The sequence below is a fragment of the Lampris incognitus genome, chromosome 16, assembly GCF_029633865.1.
Source record: "Lampris incognitus isolate fLamInc1 chromosome 16, fLamInc1.hap2, whole genome shotgun sequence".
NCBI lineage: Eukaryota > Metazoa > Chordata > Actinopteri > Lampriformes > Lampridae > Lampris > Lampris incognitus.
In genome coordinates, this window is record NC_079226.1 from 15,239,464 (window position 1) to 15,260,583 (window position 21,120).

At 43.3% G+C, this 21,120-nt stretch overlaps 1 protein-coding gene across 2 annotated transcripts in view; it reads left to right on the forward strand.

Moving 5' to 3' along the window:
* The window catches only part of arhgef10 (Rho guanine nucleotide exchange factor (GEF) 10), a 117,745-nt gene that overhangs the window by 53,151 nt on the left and 43,474 nt on the right, over positions 1-21,120 (forward strand). The window contains exons 6-18 of one of the 2 annotated variants that reach the window (XM_056295277.1): positions 863-951; positions 1,256-1,312; positions 1,772-1,959; positions 2,675-2,791; positions 4,351-4,462; positions 4,591-4,703; positions 4,823-4,900; positions 4,988-5,167; positions 6,691-6,807; positions 7,752-7,844; positions 8,704-8,874; positions 10,430-10,575; positions 11,436-11,623. In XM_056295277.1, coding sequence (XP_056151252.1) covers positions 863-951; positions 1,256-1,312; positions 1,772-1,959; positions 2,675-2,791; positions 4,351-4,462; positions 4,591-4,703; positions 4,823-4,900; positions 4,988-5,167; positions 6,691-6,807; positions 7,752-7,844; positions 8,704-8,874; positions 10,430-10,575; positions 11,436-11,623 — 1,649 coding nt within the window. The remainder of the gene's footprint in view (positions 1-862; positions 952-1,255; positions 1,313-1,771; positions 1,960-2,674; positions 2,792-4,350; positions 4,463-4,590; positions 4,704-4,822; positions 4,901-4,987; positions 5,168-6,690; positions 6,808-7,751; positions 7,845-8,703; positions 8,875-10,429; positions 10,576-11,435; positions 11,624-21,120) is intronic. The other variant, XM_056295278.1, reaches the window with a different exon arrangement.

Sequence of the window (21,120 nt, forward strand, 5' to 3'; positions counted from 1 at the left end):
CCTCACAGGTCCCCAACTGGCATCTTCATTAAATAGTACCTGTTAGAGCCTGTTTGTGCTGTCCTCTGAAGGGAGTAGTACACACCGGTGTAGGAAATCTTCAATTTCTTAGCAATTTCTCGCATGGAATAGCCTTCATTTCTAAGAACAAGAATAGACTGTCGAGTTTCAGATGAAAGTTCTCTTTTTCTGGCCATTTTGAGCGTTTAATTGACCCCACAAATGTGATGCTCCAGAAACTCAATCTGCTCAAAGAAGTGCCCATCCAACCAATCCAACTTGTGGGAGCTGCTTCTGGAAGCGTGGGGTGCAATTTCTCCAGATTACCTCAACAAATTAACAGCTAGAATGCCAAAGGTCTGCAATGCTGTAATTGCTGCAAATGGAGGATTCTTTGACGAAAGCAAAGTTTGATGTAAAAAAAATCTTATTTCAAATACAAATCATTATTTCTAACCTTGTCAATGTCTTGACTCTATTTTCTATTCATTTCACAACATATGGTGGTGAATAAGTGTGACTTTTCATGGAAAACACAAAATTGTTTGGGTGATCCCAAACTTTTGAACGGTAGTGTATATCCAAAGACCTATTATGAACAGTAGGGTTATTATTATTATTCCTAATTTATATTGAAAATCAACCTAATGCCTCAACTGCTGCTGTTACATTGAGTTTATATCTGAAAGTATTGCTGCATTAACATGCACAGAGCATGAAAGCGTCAAATGTGTCTAAATCTCTGAAAAAAATTTTGCCGATAGTAATAAATTAGATGTAACTAACAATGGAAAAATAAGTTATTTGTGTGTATAGTCATGTTTTGTTTTTTGTTTTTTTGGTGGGGGGGCTTTTTCCCCAGTGTGTTCAGCGAAGAATACCCGCCTATTAGAGAGGAGGATGCCTTGACAAAATGGGTGTCAGATCCTGCCAACACTGCATGGATGGAAAGTAAGGATTGATTTCCATTACCAGCACACCAGTGATATAACCCTATCATCTCCATCTGCCACAGCCCCAGTACCAAAAAGTCACGTCGGAGTGTTACTTCCTTTCCTTTTCTTTTTGACTCGAGTGAATTCCCAGCCACTTCCTTCCCTCTCCTTTTGAGGAACCAGGCCCTTGTGTGCTCCTTCCTTTTTAGAGCTCCACTACTTTGCATCCTGTCTTTTTGTGTGAAAAATCTTGGTCACATGATGTAAAACGTCAGTTATTTGCCATCGTGAATGCTGAGTTCTCGTTTTTTTTAATCCAGACCCAGACGAGGTGATTTATGATGACGTGCCCAGGGAGAACTCTGACTCCAACACAGGTTAGTCTTCCATTTTTCCTCCTACAAGTACAGTCCTCTTGTTCCTCCTAACCACTGTTTTTTCCCCGGCCCGCATGCTCGATGTTGCTTTTGGTTTCCCGATTTTTCAAAAACAAGGCTGCTTTAATTCTTTATGTGACTCATGCTTGCAGAAAAAGTAAGCAAACTGGGTCTGCCCATTTAAAGCTGCAAATTTAAAGCTGGCTTGTCTCTTGGATTTGTCACTCATGTTGTGCTCTCAAATGAAATGTGGAATTAATTCGGTGCGTGAGGCCTTATCATACTAATCTCAGCCATTTTTACCATCTCCTAAGTTTTAAGATTTGCTCTGATCTGCTGCCATTTACGTGGCTCATTATGAAATAGCCTCACAAAATGCATGGTGACTACTACACATATAAGGCTACGCTGAGGAAAGGGGTTTAAAGTTAGCCTTTTTGTCTTGCAATCTGTCTGAAGAGCCAGATGAAATGATCTACGATGACGTGGAGCTGGGTGAGGAGGGCGGCTGCAGCAGCTCTCTGGACAACGGCTGGAGCTCCAGCGAGTTTGAGAGCTATGACGAGGCCAGCGACGGGGAGGGCCGCCCTGAAAACGGCCTACCCCATGCCTTCATGAGAGGCAAACCTCCCCAGAGGAAGAACCATGTATGTAAAATAAACATCCTCCCATCCAACAGCACAGCCAACAGCAGCGTCAGAATTACTGTACACTAAAAGCGGGGCCAGGATAGTTGCTGAATAAAATGGGATTGACACCGGACGAAATACTGCTAGTATCTAGTATTTGTAAATGAGAGGAAGATAGTTTTGTAGTTCTCTTTTTGCCATAAATGAAATCAAAACATACATATTTTCTCCTTTGGTAAGATAACGATGGGTCATATTACCACTAATGTAAGACACGTCTTTAAAGAATATCTTCTCCTACTTGAACCTTTAGCAAATTTCAGCAAATTTTTTTTTAGTTCTTCAGCAAACTCTTCTGTTCCTTTATTTTCACTTTGGCTCAAGGTATTGATTATCTACAGCCGTTTTTTACATCAGATTTAAACTATACAGCCCTTCTGCTTCTGCAGGTCTGACACAGAGGACTCGCTTGGGTTACAAAACCAGCTTGCAGCACTCTGTAATCGCTTGGCTTCCCTTTTTTTTTGCCTTTACAGATGTAAACGTTGTCCATCTTTAACACACTGAGGGCGTTGACAGTTAGTAATAGAATTAGTGATTCTTCAATTCAGTTAGTGCTGGGGGGGAATAGAGAGGTGGGTCACGCAGGACAGACATGAAGACGGGAGTAGGTTAGCTCTCTGGCGCCAGCGCAAGACCACACCCGGTAACGCCTGCTTTGCTTCTTGTTTAGCTCTCTCAAGATCTGACACGCTTGAAAGAACACTATGAGAAAAAGATGAAAGATCTTATGGCAAATACGGTGGGGACAGTAGAGCTGCAGCAGCTAAAACAGAAACACGAGCAGAAGGTAATCCGCCTGCCGCCCACTTCGTCTCCCTGCGCTAGAGAAAGTAGTCCCATCCCTTCACTTTCGGCCTAGCTAACTCTGCTCTGGGTGTCTCTCACTGACTTGGTCCCTTTGTCCTGTCTGATGGGAATGGCTGGTGATTGCTGTTACTGGTGGCGGGTTTATGTACAATTATCTTGCCTCCGTGTCCGCAGTGGCAACTTTTTCTAATTGATTTAAAAAAAAAAGTTCAATCATAAAACGAAATATTCTGTAAAGTGTCAGTTTAATCTGCCGTAGACTAAGACACGAACTTTTGTAGAACAGAACTTTTGTAGTCAATTAGATTAGATAGTGAATACTCGTTGATTTTAAATGTTTCAGTGACTGTTAAGTAGACGGTAATCTACAGTCACTATACTGAAAATAGCATGCCATATAGCAATAGTATTTTAAAACAGTGGTTTTCAAACTATGGGTCAGGAGGCCAGGTGGGTTATGGGATGTCCACAGAAAACACATTTTCTCAGAATCTAAAGTGACTTTGTGGGATTTTTCTATTAATTTAGTTTACAAAACATGATCAGGAAATGCTTGCCGCGAGGCACGATAAATATGAACGAGGGATTTTAGATGTTGTGTTTTTTTTTTCTTCAGCAGTGGACCCCATGTAGTTTGCTGCAACCCCTACCACCAACAAGCCATCGCTGAAGAAAAAAAACATCTAAAGTCCTGCATTCAATTTTATCATACCTCATAGAGAGTGTCATTCCCTGTGCAGGAACAAATAGCAGTGGAATTAAGCAAATTAAGTTGTATATTGAAGCGCCATAGGTCTAAATATATTGTGTACACACTCCAGATCTTAATAAATTAATCAAAATTACACAAGGGCACTTTAAATGAAAAAAGAAAGGGAAGAAAACATGTTCTTTCGTACTTTTTGAATCAATGCAAAATATCACAATTTAAGCGTATTCCAAAACATCATTAAAATAATGTTTAATGCTGACGGGCGTTGTGTGTTTCATTTGAGCTTTAGTAGGCCATGACTGAAGACTGAAAACGGGGAATACTGCATTGAACAAACAATAAAGAAAGGATTATTAATTATCTTGCTTTTTGATGGGTAATGAGAATTCATTGCTTAATTTACTTCAAAAAAATATTTGGCAGGTCCTGGGCCTAAAAGCATTTCCACGGGTGGGTCATGGCATGAAAACTTTTGGGAACCCCTGTTTTAAGATTTAAAATGGCTGCAGAAAAAAAGGGACATTTACCCCTTAAAAGAGCAGATCAGCCATCCTGTTCATAAGTCATTGTGTTACTCTCTGCTGCTGTGTCACACTCTGGTCCACCCTGTTCTCCTGTCGTCCTGTATTCACATGATCCACCATCCGTCTCCGTGTCTCATAACATCTCTCCTCCCCTCCATAGTTCAAGCTGATAGTTTCCTAGGCAGAGGCTTAGACAAAGCATACTAATCCTCGCCGTCAAAAGACATTTCTTCAATGAAAAACGGAAAAAAAGCTTTTTTTTTGTACTGTATGAGATAAGAATGCCTTATATTTCACCCAAAGATGCAAAAGCTGGTGAAGGCGGCGAAGGACGGGACCAAAGACGGGCTTGAGAAGACCAAAGCAGCAGTGAAGAAGGGACGTTCATTCATCAAGACCAAGTCTTTTTGTCACGGTATAAATGTCACACAAGACAGTCTTTTTGGCTATACATTCACTCAACATGTTACCTTGATTATCAACAGGATTTGTTTGTTTGTTTGTTTATTTATCTTAATTTGCTCTCCCATACTTATTTTACAGAGAGGAAGTCTGCCTGCTTTGAGGATGAGGAGTCAGAGCTCTTCATAGAGGTTGACTGTTTTAATGTCGAGCCGGTACTTAGCCCGGCCCCAGATGGACTTTCACAGCAGCAGGTACCCAACATGCCTTGCAACTTGTTAACCTGCTAATGTTTTGAATCTGTTGATCAGCACAAAACCACATCAGTGATTACAAAGACTGTTGCCTCAGTGTTTGCACTCATCGTCCACAGCTGGTGAGAAGATGCATTTTGGGCTCCATATTGGAAAGTGAAAAGAACTATCTTGATGCGCTGAAGAGGATATTGGAGGTAAGGGAATCCCAAATGCTCCAATTTCATACACACTAACAAAACCACCAGTGTAACCAATACACTGCTTCCTGTCCCCTTTCTCAGCAATACGAGAAGCCCCTGTCCCAGATCGAGCCGAGGCTGCTGAGTGACCGGAAACTGAAGATGATCTTCTACCGTGTCCGTGAGATCCTGCAGTGCCACTTCCTCTTTCAGATCGCCCTCGCCAGCCGCATGACCGAGTGGGACAACCTGGAGATGATCGGCGACGTCTTCGTGGCATCGGTGAGCCGGCGCTCAAAGTTTAAAACTCGATGGATAAACTTGAGTGTGTCTGCTTTGGTTATATAGGCCACTTTAGATATGGTTAAAATTAACCCCAGATTGGAGGCGGCTGGGTAGCATTGCGGTCTATTTCGTTGCCTATCAACACGGGGATCGGCAGTTCGAATCCTTGTGTTACCTCCGGTTTGGTCAGGTGTCCCTGCAGACACAATTGGCCGTGTCTGTGGGTGGGAAGCTGGATGTGGTTATGTGTTCTGGTCGCTACACTAGCACCTCCTCTGGTCAGTCGGCCCGCCTGTTCAGGGGGGAGGGGGAACTGGGGGGAGTGCTGTGATCCTCCCACACGCTATGTCCCCCTGGTGAAACTCCTCACTGTCAGGTGAAAAGATGCGGCTGGCGACTCCACATGTATCGGAAGAGGCATGTTATAGTCTTCATCCCTCCCCGGATCGGCAGAGGGAGTGCAGCAGCGACCGGGACGGCTCAGAAAATAGGGTAATTGGCCAAGTACAATTGAGGAGAAAAGGGGAAAACTAAAAAAAAAAAAAAAATTAACCCCAGATTGACGCTTTTCCCCCTCAGAGGTTTCTAGAGTTGTGGCGATTACCTTCCTAACTATCACAATCACTTTCCCTTCTCTTGCCCACTCACCCTCTGCACAAGTGGAGTTCCCATCAAGCCAGTTTATGCAAGATTCAACATTTCAAATGGGATAAGGCTGAATGGAAACCCCAAATGAAAAAAAAATCAACCCAAATATCACAAGAAAGCTTTTACGCTCGATTGAGGTGGTTTTAACTTGTTCTGATAGAGAGTTAATGCACCAAATGGGCGATGGAAACGCATTTGCTGAATTAAAAAGGAAATGCGGATAGAATTTAATCACATGATCAACTCTTTCATAACCTTAACTCGTCCATCTTTGTCGTGGGTGTTGAAGTATGGGCAATTGACGTAAAACTACTTCTCTTGAACAAATATGATGGAAACACAACTAATTCGAATTTCATTTTTGCATACTTTAGAAAAGTTTGGTTAAAATTCTCTCGACAACTGAGTGGAAACATAGCTACAGACACTGACACTCTTTCTTTCTTTCTTTCTTTCTTTCTTTTGCACTTAACACATACTGAAAGCTGCACTCTGCTCTTTCATAGGATGTACTCCACCCCTCTCTGTCTCTGGCTTCATAGTAACACTCACACACAGGTCTCCAAACAAAAGAGCAGATCTCCCTCAGCCCCACCCCGAAGCTTCACTTTCCGCTGCTTGTTATTGTGTGATCATCAAGGTTGTGACTCCTGGCACAACAACAGAGCCGTAGGGAGATACGTGTGTGACCCACATGCCGTCTGCCCACTGCCCTCCCCTCTTTCAACCACTTCCAAAAGTACTGAATTGACAGATTTACGGCTTATTTTGGGAGCAGGAAACCACCTGTTCCTTAAGTTAGAATGACTTTACACTCAGTCTTAATTTGAATGGGTGTGTGTGTGTGTGTGTGTGTGTGTGTGTGTTGACAGTTCTCCAAGTCCATGGTGCTTGATGCCTACTGTGAGTATGTGAACAACTTCAGCACAGCTATGGCGGTGGTGAGAAAGACCTGCGCCGCCAAGCCCGGTTTCCTGGATTTCCTCAAGGTCAGCGAAAACGCCACGTACTCTGTATTAACATTTTAAAGATCTCCATCAATGGTTTCTCCGCATGACTGTTGTACTAATTTTGTGGCATTGACCATATAATTTCTAATTTGAATCCCCTGCCAATATTACTTGCTGACAGCACTGTTGGTGATCTATCATGTGCACACTGTTTGATGTTGACTTGACATGCACTCGTGGCTGTGTTATGCCTGTGATGTTGATTTGTGGCAGTGCCAAAATTCTCACACAGAAAAAATGAAGTAATGAACTGAACTGAGGGGCGTCCAGGTAGCACGGCAGTCTATTCCGTTGCCTACCAACACGGGGATCGCCAGTTCGAATCCCCGTGTTACCTCCGGCTTGGCCAGGCGTCCCTACAGGCACAATTGGCTGTGTCTGCAGGTGGGAAGCCGGATGTGGGTATGTGTCCTGGTCGCTGCTCTAGTGCCCCCTCTGGTCGATCAGGGCGCCTGTTCGGGGGGTAGGGGGAACTGAGGGGAATAGCTTGATCCTCTCACACGCTATGTCCCCATGGCGAAACTCCTCACTGTCAGGTGAAAAGAAGTGGCTGGCGACTCCACATGTATGGGAGGAGGCATGTGGTAGTCTGCAGCCCTCACCGGACCGGCAGAGGGGGTGGAGCAGCAACAGGGGCGGCTCGTAAAAGTGGGGTAATTGGCCAGATATAATTGGGGGAAAAAGGGAGGGGAAAAAAAGTATTGAACCGAACTGGACTGAAATTAAATGAAATGAAAATGTGAAAAAAATGTATATTATGCTTCATTGTCGTTCTAAAGAATCAAATATGTTTAAGGTTATTTATGAGTGGGGTGCAGGTGCAGGTCTAATGTTATTTTCTAATAGGGATGTGTTAGACAACTGTAGTTGCTCAATGGTATTTGTCACTGACCATGGTGTCGGTCCCTCTTGTCTCGCCACAGCATCGTCAGGAGACCAGCAGTGACAGGGTGACTCTTTACAGTCTGATGATGAAACCTATCCAGAGATTTCCACAATTCATTCTGCTCCTCCAAGTATGATGGTCACGGATCTGCTAACCCCTTCACAGCACATAAACCAACACTGCAAAGATTAACAGGCGCTGCATTTTAACACTTCTACCAGCAGGGGGGGACACCTGCACATAAGTGAAAGTACTGTTTTTTTTTCCACTCTGTCTCTTGAGGTAGTCTGGCCAAATGGAAGGATGGAAATGTATTTTTAGTTCTTTCTTGATCTTGCTTCTATGAGCTACTAGGCTTTTCCTCCTTAAGCTCTGGAAAGACGCAGCAGAAATAACATTTATTATTATTATCATCATTTTTATTGGACATGGAAGCTTAATCAGGGCGACAGGGTTATTTTATATCTCTCTACTTCTTTCCCCACTAGTCATAGAATGTTCTGGGTATAAAGTTTATGGTATTTTCACCAAAATGAGAATTTTTTCCGTACACTAACACTGAAGCTCCCTTGTTTATTAGCAACATTGTGGTGAAGACACACCAAGATCGTCATGGCTGCAATGTTGTGTGTGAATAATTTCTCATCTCGATTGAACTTTATTTTAATCAGTACTCGTCAGGTTTGGATATGCACAGCGCTATTTTTTTTCTATTCCACAAATTCTAAGTAATGCTTTTTTAACTATTTCAATGGATTGTTGCATATAAAATTGAAATCAGAGTGCTTTTTTTTCTTTTAGCTGCATGAAACAATGATAAATGATTGCACCTAAAAGAAAAATGCATATGCAGCAGGTGCACTGGAGCTTCTCTACCTAAACATTTCATAAATTAGACCTGCTTGCAAACTGTACATCTATATGGAACAAGTGCACAGTGTGAATGTCACCTCATGTGTGATGTTTTTGTACACTGCGTTTCCAACCAGGACATGCTGAAGAACACACCTGTCGGCCACGCGGACCGCCTGCCCCTGCAGATGGCCCTGACAGAGCTGGAGACGCTGGCTGAGAAGCTCAACGAGAAGAAGAGAGAGGCCGACCAGCGTTGTGAGATCCGTCACATCGCCAAGGCCATGAATGAGCGCTACCTCAACAAGGTCGGCCCGCCGCTCTCTACGGACATTCATGTACTGTAATGTGAACAGATATCTTGCAGGACTGCAATCAAATCAAATATCTTACGATTTGAAATGTCCACATGATCTGTTATTCCAGTTTATGTGTAGGAAAAGTTGTTGCGTTTGTAATGCACATTACCTTCATCTCATTTTTATTGCAGGCTCGTAGCTGTTTAGTCACTAAAACCGATTCTTTTACATTTCTCCCCATATCCTTTTTGAGATATCTGAGGCGAAAGGCTTCACATTTTGTACGAAGCATTCTCTTTACTGAACAGAATATTTTTAGAGTCCAGCTGAACATGTGTGCAGAACACCAGAATTCACCAAGATGTAATTATTTGTCCATTTGTCTGTCAAAGCTGCCCCTGTGGTATCTGTAAGTGTGTACAGTATGGCCTTCAGGGACAAGGAATTTTAAAAGGGTGTCTTTACTCATACTAAAAAAATCAGTTACACCGTGCCAGGACAGTTGTCTTTTAAACCCTTAAAGCTGCAATCCTGATCATTGTTGCTTCAGCTTGACTTGCCGACAACTATTTTGATACTAGTAATCGTTTTATCGTTTGTCCATTTCAAATCCTCGAGTCCATCTGAAATGAAACTGAGTTGCCGGTACTGTTGCGTCAATACCTTCCTCATCATCAAACACAAAAACACAGCTGAACCTGAGTTTTGTTCTGTTGATGTTGTGGTATCTGTCGGTAAAGGTTTTCTACCAACTTAGCCTACCACATCTGCTTGTTAACCCTGCCGACTGAACTTCCCGTTTACGCTCTCAGCTTATGCTTACCTCTATGCCTTAATTCTTGAGCATGTGTTGCTATGGTGAAGATGTGAATAATCCTGTGTCATTTTTCCAAATAAACTACTACCAGACAGCAACCATAAAGGGAATCATAATTTGGATATTAGTTGACCAGCTCGTGTCTTAAATATGCCAACAATAGAAAGTATATAAAAGTTTATGGGGTGTCCAGGTGGTGTTGCGGGCTATTGCATTGCCAACCAACACGGGGCTCGCCTGTTCGAATCCCTGTGTTACCTCCGGCTTGGTCAGGCATCCCTACAGACACAATTGGCTATGTTTGCGGGTGGGAAGCCGGATGTGGGTATGTGTCCTGGTCGCTACACTAGCACCTCCTCTGGTCGGTCAGGGCGCCTGTTCAGGGGGAGGGGGAAGTGGGGGGGGAATAGCGTGATTCTCCCACGCGCTACGTCCCCCTGGCGAAACTCCTCACTGTCAGGTGAAAATAAGCGGCTGGTGACTCCACATGTATCGGAGGAGACATGTGGTAGTCTGCAGCCCTCCCCGGATCAGCAGAGGGGGTGGCGCAATGACTGGGATGGCTCGGAAGAGTGGGGTAATTGGACAGGTACAATGGGGGGGAAATCCAAAAAAGAATTTTAAAAAAGAAAGTATATAAAAGGAAATTCTTTTGCACTCAAGTCTTCAGGATTGTAGCATTTCAGTCAGTCCATGAGTCGATGCTTGTACTTACTGACTTTTGACTTCACATCCACAACCCCACAGCTCCTGAGTAACGGCAGCCGCCACCTGATCCGCTCAGATGACATGATAGAGACGGTCTACAACGAGCGTGGTGAGATCATCAAAACCAAGGAGAGACGCCTCTTCCTGCTCAACGATGTGCTCATGTGTGCCACACCCAACATCCGGTGAGACATGGTGTACCGGGGCCTGTGCTTGAGTTGTTTCTAAATTTGGACCCTCTCCCATCCACACAGGCAGAATAGTGTACATGCCCCTCAACATTTTCTGAAGTCTGTAACCGAGTGCACATTATGTTGTAGGCTTGTTGTTTATAGTTTTATTTTTTGCTGTTCCCTTTTTATTGTGTAGTTTTATTTAAAGCCGCTGTGTATCCGGTCTGTGCGCCGTAAATAGCTCCATCAGATTTTGCAGGGGATTCGACCCAGAGACAAGCATTACGAATCATTTTAAAGCAAAGTCTGATCTTCTTGCTGGTGGTCTCATTTGGTCATGTTGGTCATGCAGAGGCGTCGAAAATGAATTGAAACTGATTTATAATCAGTACAAAACTCCTCACAACAGCTTATTTAAATGTTTGGTACAACATGGATTTCCCAGTATAACTAGAGGGGTTTCACTGCTGTGTATGACCTCAGTGGGCATCATACAGTGTGTGTGTGTGTGTGCGCGTGCGTGCGTGTGCGCACACACATCAGAGAGTGAGTGAATTAGGTTTAGACCTGCTGTGGTACAGAAATTTTACCACAAGGGTAGAGGTTTCTAGATTTTGTCCTATATACAACATGCTGGTCAACAAACACTGCTTCTGGGAAAAATGTTTTATGTTCTCCGTGAATGATATCCACTTGTTTTTATTTTGCTAACTTGTTAGCCACAGATGCTGATTGGCCATTTTCTTTCCTATCTACATTCATGGTTTTCTGCCCCTCCATAAGATGGATTCATTTTACACAAAGTGACATGATCCATGTATGATCCTTGGCTATAACGTACACTCAAACATGCGTCTTTCCACCGGATCCAGATGCAGTCAGGATGGCAGCGGGAGTGGCAGCAGCAGTGCCCCTCTGGGCCAGAAGTTTCTGCTGAAGTGGAGCGTTCCCCTGAGCCTGGTGGAGGTGCTGGAGTTTGGATCCAGCGAGGACATGGCCGACAACAGCCGCTACCCAACGGCCCACTCAGGGGAGAGAGTGGTCATCAATGCCAAGCCAAGTATGGACCACAACTTCACATCCAGTCACTGTAATCCAACATAGTCTCTGTCTGTCTTTGGTGTGTGTGTATGCGTGTGTGTGTGTGTGTGTGTCTGGAGGGGGGTGGTATGCATACCTTTCTCATACTTGGTCTCTCCGCCCATAGTTCTCTCACGTGGTACACATGATACAGAGCAATGCATTCAGCACCTATAACCGACTTGCTGAGTGGGGGAAGAAATAAATATAACCCCACTAACCAACCAGAATAGCTGGTTAAAGCTAGGTGCTAGTTCTAGTACGCCAGGGTTCTGTGTTTGATCTGACAATGGGCAGTAGAGTTTCTGAGGCTCAGCGTGTGGAGGTAGCTTTCAATTACTACTTTAATGAAGTCCTGGTTGATAAAAGATTCATGTAGTGCTTAGTTGCTACTTGACCTTGTGATTTGCATGTGTGCCAATGTCTCCCACAGAAGTAGACGCCAGTGCCACAAGTTATAAATTTCCTAGTTCAAAATATAGCTCTTTCTACCCACGCTGACGTTATTACTGTAACAGTCATCGCAATATCAGAAAAATAGTCATTGCATTTATTTAATTGATGCCGTTGACCACTCCAAGATCATTTTGCATTTAAAATTCTCAGTATTTCTCCGTTGATAAAACGTTGCCGGTCTGACAGACACGTTCCACCTTTGTGCTTTTTTTGTTCATCCCTTAAGCAGTTCTCCTGGCCACACTCGTCTGCTGGCTACTGTGCCAGTTACTTCAGTCTTTCCACTAGGCTCTCCCTGTCACAGGCAGCTGCTCAGCCACTTTAAAAGACCCAGATTGGAAAATCATGAACCATAGCTGGACTGTATGATTTGTGGTCGCAGCTCTGCAGATTTTATTCTGGGGTGTGGATTTGTTTTTGTGTGTGTGTGTGTGTGTGTGTGCGCGCATGTGCATAGTGGTTTGTTTGTGTCTAGGTAGTGTAACAGTAGTCTGGGTTGCCTCTGGGTGATGGCGTGCCTAGGTAGGGAGTGCTTTGATGCTGTGTTATGCATGGCCTGCCAAAGGTTATGCGAGTTTGAGCCGAGGTCAAAAGCACACACTTTTCTTTTGCCCGTGACTGCGAGCTAAAATTACCGCCACTCAATTTCACACAATACTCAGATCTCTCTCTCTCTCTCTCTCTCTCTCTCTCTCTCTCTCTCTCTCTCTCTCTCTCTCTCTCTCTCTCTCTCTCTCTCTCTCTCTCTCTCTCTCTCTCTCTCTCTCTCTCTCTCTCCCCCCCCTCCCTCATTTGAACTAATGTCAGTCACATCTGGAACTTAGTTGCACAATGGTCTGATTTTGTGCAGCCAAGAGCCGTTACTTTCATCTTTAGTAAATCCTTTGATATTGGCTTTCAGTGGGCCGTAGCCCATAATCTGACCTTCAGCCATGCAGAGTTCACATTTTGTCAATATTCAGGATAAATTCAAACCCTCGGTGTACAGAGAACAAGATCCTTATACAGTGGTCTCCATCCATTTCACATATGCCATTCAGAGCAATATACCTATGGGTTTTCATTTCAACCATAATGCTCCAACTTTTAGTGTTTAGTTGTGCCCTCTCTGGGTGAAGGTGTATAAGGCGCTTATTGGTGAAATGAGTTGGTGGGGTTTTTGGTGTGAGTTAGAATTTGCACACACCCGACAAGGCCTGCCTAGTCTGCAAATGAAATAACTAGGTTAGTGTTGTAGTTTAAATTTAGTCAGCACCCCTACTGTATTATGTCATAGTTAAAAGCGTACTATGACCCTGGATGAAGAAGATGGTCTTCATGACTCCCCTCCCCCAACTCATCCTCTTATTCCCCAGGAACAGCAGGGAGGTGGGATAAATGAAACTCCCCCCTTTCCCACCTCTTACACTCTTAAATCCCATTGAAGATCATTTCTGGGTTGTTGTTTTTTTCTCTCTCTCCCCCTCCCTCCTCCACTCATCCTCTTCCTCTGTTTCCTTCCCCATCCTTATTCCATCTTCCTTTTCCTTCTCTTCAACCACCTCTTACATCCATCCACCCCCACGCCACGCCATCTGCACCCCCATCCTTCACCCCCCTGTTCAATCCCCCACTGAGTTGTGGACACCCCATCCATCAATATAGGCCTACTTTAGTCCAGCAGGGCTCAACACACAGACACACAGACCTGTGTAACATCTGGTCCGGCTGCACCCCCTCCTAGGGCTGAAACTGACAGATAGCTAGGCGGATTCACGGCCATATGTCTTAACCTGATGTGACACAACCGTAGCTGCCCTTTCCCTTCAGCCCTGAGGGGGAAACACACGGGCTTCACTGTATTGTCTTTAGAGTTGCTTTCTATTAGCATCTAATTGAATTAGATGTAGTGGAAGTGGATTTTTAAACATTACAGTATGGCCACGGTGCTTCTTGTGGGCCTCATGGCTGACTGTCAGAGAAGTGCAGGCATTGAAATGGATGGAATTGAAAATTCACATGACGGTTACTGTAGGGTTCTTGCACAGATCTAGAAAGTATGGGAAATGATTTTCTTGCAGGTCTGAACAGGTATGGAAATTACCTGAAAAAGGTGATTGATAGTTTTGAAGAATTTTTTTTTTTCCAGATTTGAGTTGAAATCAGTTTTTTTGAATAGCTGTATGAATGTTTTTCACAACAGATAAGTTGACTGGTTGGCACACACTTTGATCGGCCCTTCCTTTAACTTTGCACACATGTGATTTTCCTCTCTGGGAGTCAGTAGAGAAGTAGACTACAGCAGCACTGATCCAACAGCAGGGCAAACTCTGAAACTGGGCAGCTAGCTTGTCCGTTCTTATGGAGACTTGCAAGTTACTGTTTCCTTCCATTATACATTTCCATCTAAAATGAGACTTGTTTTTTCCAGTTAATTTCCTCATAACACAGGACAGCTAAAAAGATTTCTTAATATTTGGTTAGAGACCAAAATAATGTTTGAAACTGAATGAGAACTATGATATTAAACACAGTATGTTAGAGAAAAGTGGACGTTATCCTTAATGAAGAGCTCTTATGGTTTCATGATTGAATCATTTGTCTTGTGCTGTGACTGTAAGTGACTTTGACTGCATTATTAGATATTATTTGTATCATATGTATTATTATTCATGATAATACTATTAACATTAGAAATAGAATAAAACTGCAGAACTAGTTAATTAAACCTGTACAATTGACAGTACATGTCTTGATGCATGGTCAATAATCCAGGTAAGAAAGTCAAAGAAGGTTGACTCAGTTCATCTGGATACAACGTTTATTGTCTGTCAATAAACGTTGTATCCAGATGAACTGAGTCAACCTTCTTTGAATTGACAGGACAGGCCCCAATTGCTAATTATTTTTCAAAAATGAAATGATTTAAGTGCAAAAATGTTCACCATAGCTGTTAAGGCAAAGTAATTAACCAAGTCTTAAAAAAATCTGGAATTTAAACACTGGAAATGGGCAAGAAGCCCCCACGGTCATGCCCTCTAACCCCCCCCCCCCCCAAATCAGTGCTAGTCACTCGTTGACAGACACCGGCTGTCAACATTTAACTGAAATGGCACTTGAATGGACTGTGTTGTTAATTGTCTGTGCTTTTTTGTTTTGTTCTTATGTTTTTAGTGGTATAATTTTTGGATGTGCATTTTTATCTTTTCTGTTGCACTGCTGTGGGCTGGGAGAAACGGCATTTTGTTTTTATTTATGTGCGCAGGTACATAATGAAGTTATAGACCTGCTCTTAGTCTGTTCAGGCACATATCAGCCATTTAGTTTAGTTTAGTTTAGTTGAGTTTAGCTTAGTTTAATTTAGTTAAGTTTAGCTAAGTTTAGTTGTTTAGTTTAGCTTAGTTTAGTTTGGTATAGCTTAATTTAGGGTTAGTTTAGTTTAGATTTTTATTTTTTTCGGTCGGTTGTACACTTTAACAACAAATTGGCCATACAGTTGTGAAAGTGGTTAAATAATACTAAATAATTTTACGAGAAAAAAAACAACAAAAAAAAACAAACAAACAACAAAAAAAACCACAAAAATCCAACATAATATTCTCTGACCAAAATAAAAGAGGTTCTATTGTGCCTACCCTTCATACTTAACAAACCCAAATAACTGAAACAAAACAAATAATAAAAATAAAATATAATAAAGAAACACAACAGCGTCAGACAGATGCAGATAAACAAAAACAAAGTCCGATCATAAGTGTCAGTCATTTCTCAATGTTGGCCACATCTTTTGTATCTGTTAAATGTGTTTTTGAACATTTTCTTAAATTTACACATATTACTACATTCTTTTAGTCCATTATTACAACTATTCCATATTTGACCCCCTTAACTGTCACACGTCTCTTCTTCACATTTGACCTTACCTTCTTTTTTCCAAACCTGTAATTTCCCCTTAATGGATACCTGCTCTCCCTCGTTGAAAACAACCCTTGTACAGTCAGGAAGTCTTCTGTCTTTAGCTCTATACATTATTTTCTTCTGTCTTTATCTCTACACATTTTTCGTAGAGTTTTACAGGCTACCAGCTCCATCAGTTTTAAGGCATATGAATTCATAAATAATGGGTTGGTTGCCTCGCTATAATCGGCCTTGTTGACAATTCCCATGGCCTTGTTTTGCAGTATAAAGATGGAATATGTGCTAGTTTTGTAAGTATTTCATACTTCCACACAGTATGTAATGTATGGAGCTATGAGTGAGCAGTGTAGAGTAGTGATTTATTTACATTCGCTTACTTATAATTATTTTGTATTACTTTCATTACTTGTGTGTTTCATTTGATTTATTTATCAAGTGTGATTTAGTTTGTGCCTCCCCAGTCCACTTTTTAACTATTTGACAATAGGGAACAGTAGTTGCTACAGTCCAGTGTGTTCAGCCAAAGGCTGCTCACGGGAGCAGCTCGCTCAGAGAGGATGAAAAGACTGTCCTGTGCATGATGTCATCCCCCACCCCCCGCTTGTGTCAGCTCACTTCCTGTCTTTTGTACTTCTTCTTGCGGCTGCTCCCGTTAGGGGTCGCCACAGTGGATCATCCGTTTCCATCTCTTCCTGTCCTCTGCATCTTCCCGTCACGCAAACCACCTGTATGTCCTCGCTCACCACATCCATAAACCTCTTTGGTCTTCCTCTTTTCCTCTTGCCTGGCAGCTTCATCTGCAGCATCATATCAGCCAGCTCTCTCTCTTTACCAGTCATAGTGCCAACATTCAACGTTCTGATTTTCACCTCCACAGTCCTCCCCTTCCTGCCCTCCCGCTGCCTCTGGACATGCCATTCCCCTCTCCTTCTTCTTTGTCTAACAGTAGCATAGTTTCCACCGGCACCCTGCTGGCTAACGGTACTGGGGGCGGTCGTTGATAACCCGGGCTTCAACTTATCTGGTATGGAAATCTGATTCATGATCCGCACATTTGATTTGGTTTTACGTCGGGTGCCATTCATGACGCAACCCTAACCGTTTATCCAGGCTTGGTAGCGGCACTAAGAATGCACTGGCTTGTGCATCCCCACTGGCTGTCTTTTGTTTGCTGCATAATAATTAGAGACCACCTTAAAGATCGGTCAGTCAAACTCTCAGATGGTGTATTTTTTCTTGGTTGTCTGCGCAACCAAAACACCACTGACTGACAAATTGCGAGCTTTCAGGAAGTGTTAAATATAGCTGGGATGACTGGTCATTTGGTCGTCTATAAAAAGTCCCGGGTTGTTCATGTTTAGAAATGTGTCGACTCTTGGCTCTCTCACCAATAGCCATTGAGGAGGTTGGACCCGTCTGTAAATGGTGGAAAATGGCCAGGGGGCTCTTTTTGTCTATGCTAATTGACCTGGATGCTAAAATTGGAAACAAAATAAAACCTGTGCATTTTCATATTTCTAGGACAGATTTAATGATTTTTCTTTACACTGTAGATGGACCCCCCCCTTTTTTTTTTTTCACCAATTGTACCTGGCCAATCACCCCGCTCTCTCTGAGGCTTCCCGGTTGCTACTCCACCCCCTCTGCCGCGCCGGGGAGGGCTGCAGAGTACCACGTCTCCTCCGATACATGTGGCGTCGCCAGCCACTACTTTTCAACTGACAGGGAGGAGTTTCACCAGGGGGCTGTAGCACGTGGGAGAATCACGCTATTCCCCCCAGCCCCCCCTCCCTCCCTCCCACCCACACAGGCACCCCGACCGGCCAGAGGAGGCGCTAGTGCAGTGACCAGGACACACCCACATCCAGCTTCCCACCTGCAGACACGGCCAATTGTGTCTGTAGGGACGCCCGACCAAGCTGGAGGTAACATGGAGATTCAAACCTACGAGCCCCGTGTTGGCAGGCAATGGAATAGACCGCTATGCTACCTGGGCGCCCTTCGTCTTGATTTTGCTTACTTGCTTATGGTAAATACCTGGTCCTGTAGGTCTCTTTGATGTTGTTCTAGCTGCTGTTGTTTCTAACATAACAGCAAAGAGGAAGTGTGTCAGGCGTTGCTGCGCTGACCTGATTCCAGTCCTCTCTGTCTCAGCCCTCACCAGGACAGATGAAGCATGAACCTTTCATACATCAGTATTGAAGAAGAACTATTAACTCAGATGAATAGAAGAATAAAAAATGGCACGCTTCAAAGACCAGCTGGTTACTTGATCCCTTAAACTGGCTTTACTGAGCATACAAAACCTATGGGGTGGAAAGACTGTGATTGAATTCAGTAAACCCCCTTGATGCAATTAAAGCTCATTGACCATGAAAATATCTGTGAAAATCACATTCCATATTTTGTGTGTGAGAGAGAGAGTGTGTGTACATACTGCCAGCATGTACATAAAGTCGTCATCGTCAGTATGACAAATCGACACTTTGTTGATGCCTGTATGCAGACTCAGTGGGAGACATTCTAGAATAACTCCCATTGTACACAGGAGACCACCTATGCATGTGAAGTAGTTTGGTGAGGTGCAGAACAAGGGTAAAGTTTCCCAGCATGCCCAACCAGCGAGCCCTCCAGAGGGAAGGCGGTGGGGGGGGGGCACTGCGCCGGGTTGCTATGGAGCTGGAACAGCGGGGCTGACTCGGTGGCCAGTGTAGAAAAGAGAGGAGGAGAAGGGGGGTGGGGGGGGTAGAGAAAGAGGAGCGCGTAAACTTGCAGAAGCAGAGGGAGGTCAAGGAAAGCTGGTGCCAGCAACTTCCATTCACTTTAACTCTCCCTGCCCCAGCAGGTTACCTACTGGAGAGGAAAGGATAAGGTGTACCAGACTAACAGAAATGTGAAATTAGATGGGCTAAACGTTTTTCAGCTCTCTAGTTGGCACACATCAGTCCTGTGATCATTTGATGAAAAATAATCTTAACACTTTTACTTGTTGACTGTTAACTGGTGTCCTTTTGCAAGCACATAAGGCTTTTTGTCATAGTAACAAGAGGGCAGCCAACAGTATTCTCCCCTCTCCTTAGTGATGTTCAGGAGGATATCTTAGGGGTGTGTGTGCATGTGTGTGTACAAGGCGGTACTGATAAGGCTACGGAGACTTCTGAGGAGCTTTGCGCTGTGGTAGTGTTGTGAATGTCAACTGCTTTGTGGACAAAGCACACTGTTGTTTGCTGTTATTAAGGAACAAGGCAGTCATTTCACACCTCAGATCACATGTGTGTGTCATGCAGCGCACAAACACCGAAATGAGAAAAGGCAAATGCATACATACATACACACACACACACACACACACACACACACACATATATATATATATATATATATATACACTACCGTTCAAAAGTTTGGGATCACCCAAACAATTTTGTGTTTTCCATGAAAAGTCACACTTATTCACCACCATATGTTGTGAAATGAATAGAAAATAGAGTCAAGACATTGACAAGGTTAGAAATAATGATTTGTATTTGAAATAAGATTTTTTTTACATCAAACTTTGCTTTCGTCAAAGAATCCTCCATTTGCAGCAATTACAGCATTGCAGACCTTTAGCATTCTAGCTGTGAATTTGTTGAGGTAATCTGGAGAAATTGCACCCCACGCTTCCAGAAGCAGCTCCCACAAGTTGGATTGGTTGGATGGGCACTTCTTGCGCACCATACGGTCAAGCTGCTCCCACAGCAGCTCAATGGGGTTCAGATCTGGTGACTGCGCTGGCCGCTCCATTACCGATAGAATACCAGCTGCCTGCTTCTGCTCTAAATAGTTCTTGCACAATTTGGAGGTGTGTTTAGGGTCATTGTCCTGTTGTAGGATGAAATTGGCTCCAATCAAGCGCTGTCTACTGGGTATGGCATGGCGTTGCAAAATGGAGTGATAGCCTTCCTTATTCAGAATCCCTTTTACCCTGTACAAATCTCCCACCTTACCAGCACCAAAGCAACCCCAGACCATCACATTACCTCCACCATGCTTAACAGATGGCGTCAGGCATTCTTCCAGCATCTTTTCATTTGTTCTGCGTCTCACAAACGTTCTTCTTTGTGATCCAAACACCTCAAACTTGGATTCATCCGTCCACAACACTTTTTTCCAGTCTTCCTCTGTCCAATGTCTGTGTTCTTTTGCCCATCTTAATCTTTTTCTTTTATTGGTCAGTCTCAGATATGGCTTTTTCTTTGCCACTCTGCCCTGAAGCCCAGAATCCCGCAGCCGCCTCTTCACTGTAGATGTTGACACTGGTGTTTTGCGGGTACTATTTAATGAAGATGCCAGTTGGGGACCTGTGAGGCGTCTGTTTCTCAAACTAGAGACTCTAATGTACTTATCTTCTTGCTCAGTTGTGCAACGCGGCCTCCCACTTCTTTTTCTACTCTGGTTAGAGCCTGTTTGTGCTGTCCTCTGAAGGGAGTAGTACACACCGGTGTAGGAAATCTTCAATTTCTTAGCAATTTCTCGCATGGAATAGCCTTCATTTCTAAGAACAAGAATAGACTGTCGAGTTTCAGATGAAAGTTCTCTTTTTCTGGCCATTTTGAGCGTTTAATTGACCCCACAAATGTGATGCTTCAGAAACTCAATCTGCTCAAAGGAAGGTCAGTTTTGTAGCTTCTGTAACGAGCTAAACTGTTTTCAGATGTGTGAACATGATTGCACAAGGGTTTTCTAATCATCAATTAGCCTTCTGAGCCAATGAGCAAACACATTGTACCATTAGAACACTGGAGTGATAGTTGCTTGAAATGGGCCTCTATACACCTATGTAGATATTGCACCAAAAACCAGACATTTGCAGCTAGAATAGTCATTTACCACATTAGCAATGTATAGAGTGTATTTCTTTAAAGTTAAGACTAGTTTAAAGTTATCTTCATTGAAAAGTACAGTGCTTTTCCTTCAAAAATATGGACATTTCAATGTGATCCCAAACTTTTGAACGGTAGTGTATATAATCCAGTGAGTCAAGTAAATTCTTTATGAGACAGTACAAGCCTGTTTCATGCCATAAGCAATCATCAGCTGTCCTTTATCTCCAAATCTCCAAAGCTGATTTGTATGTCAGCT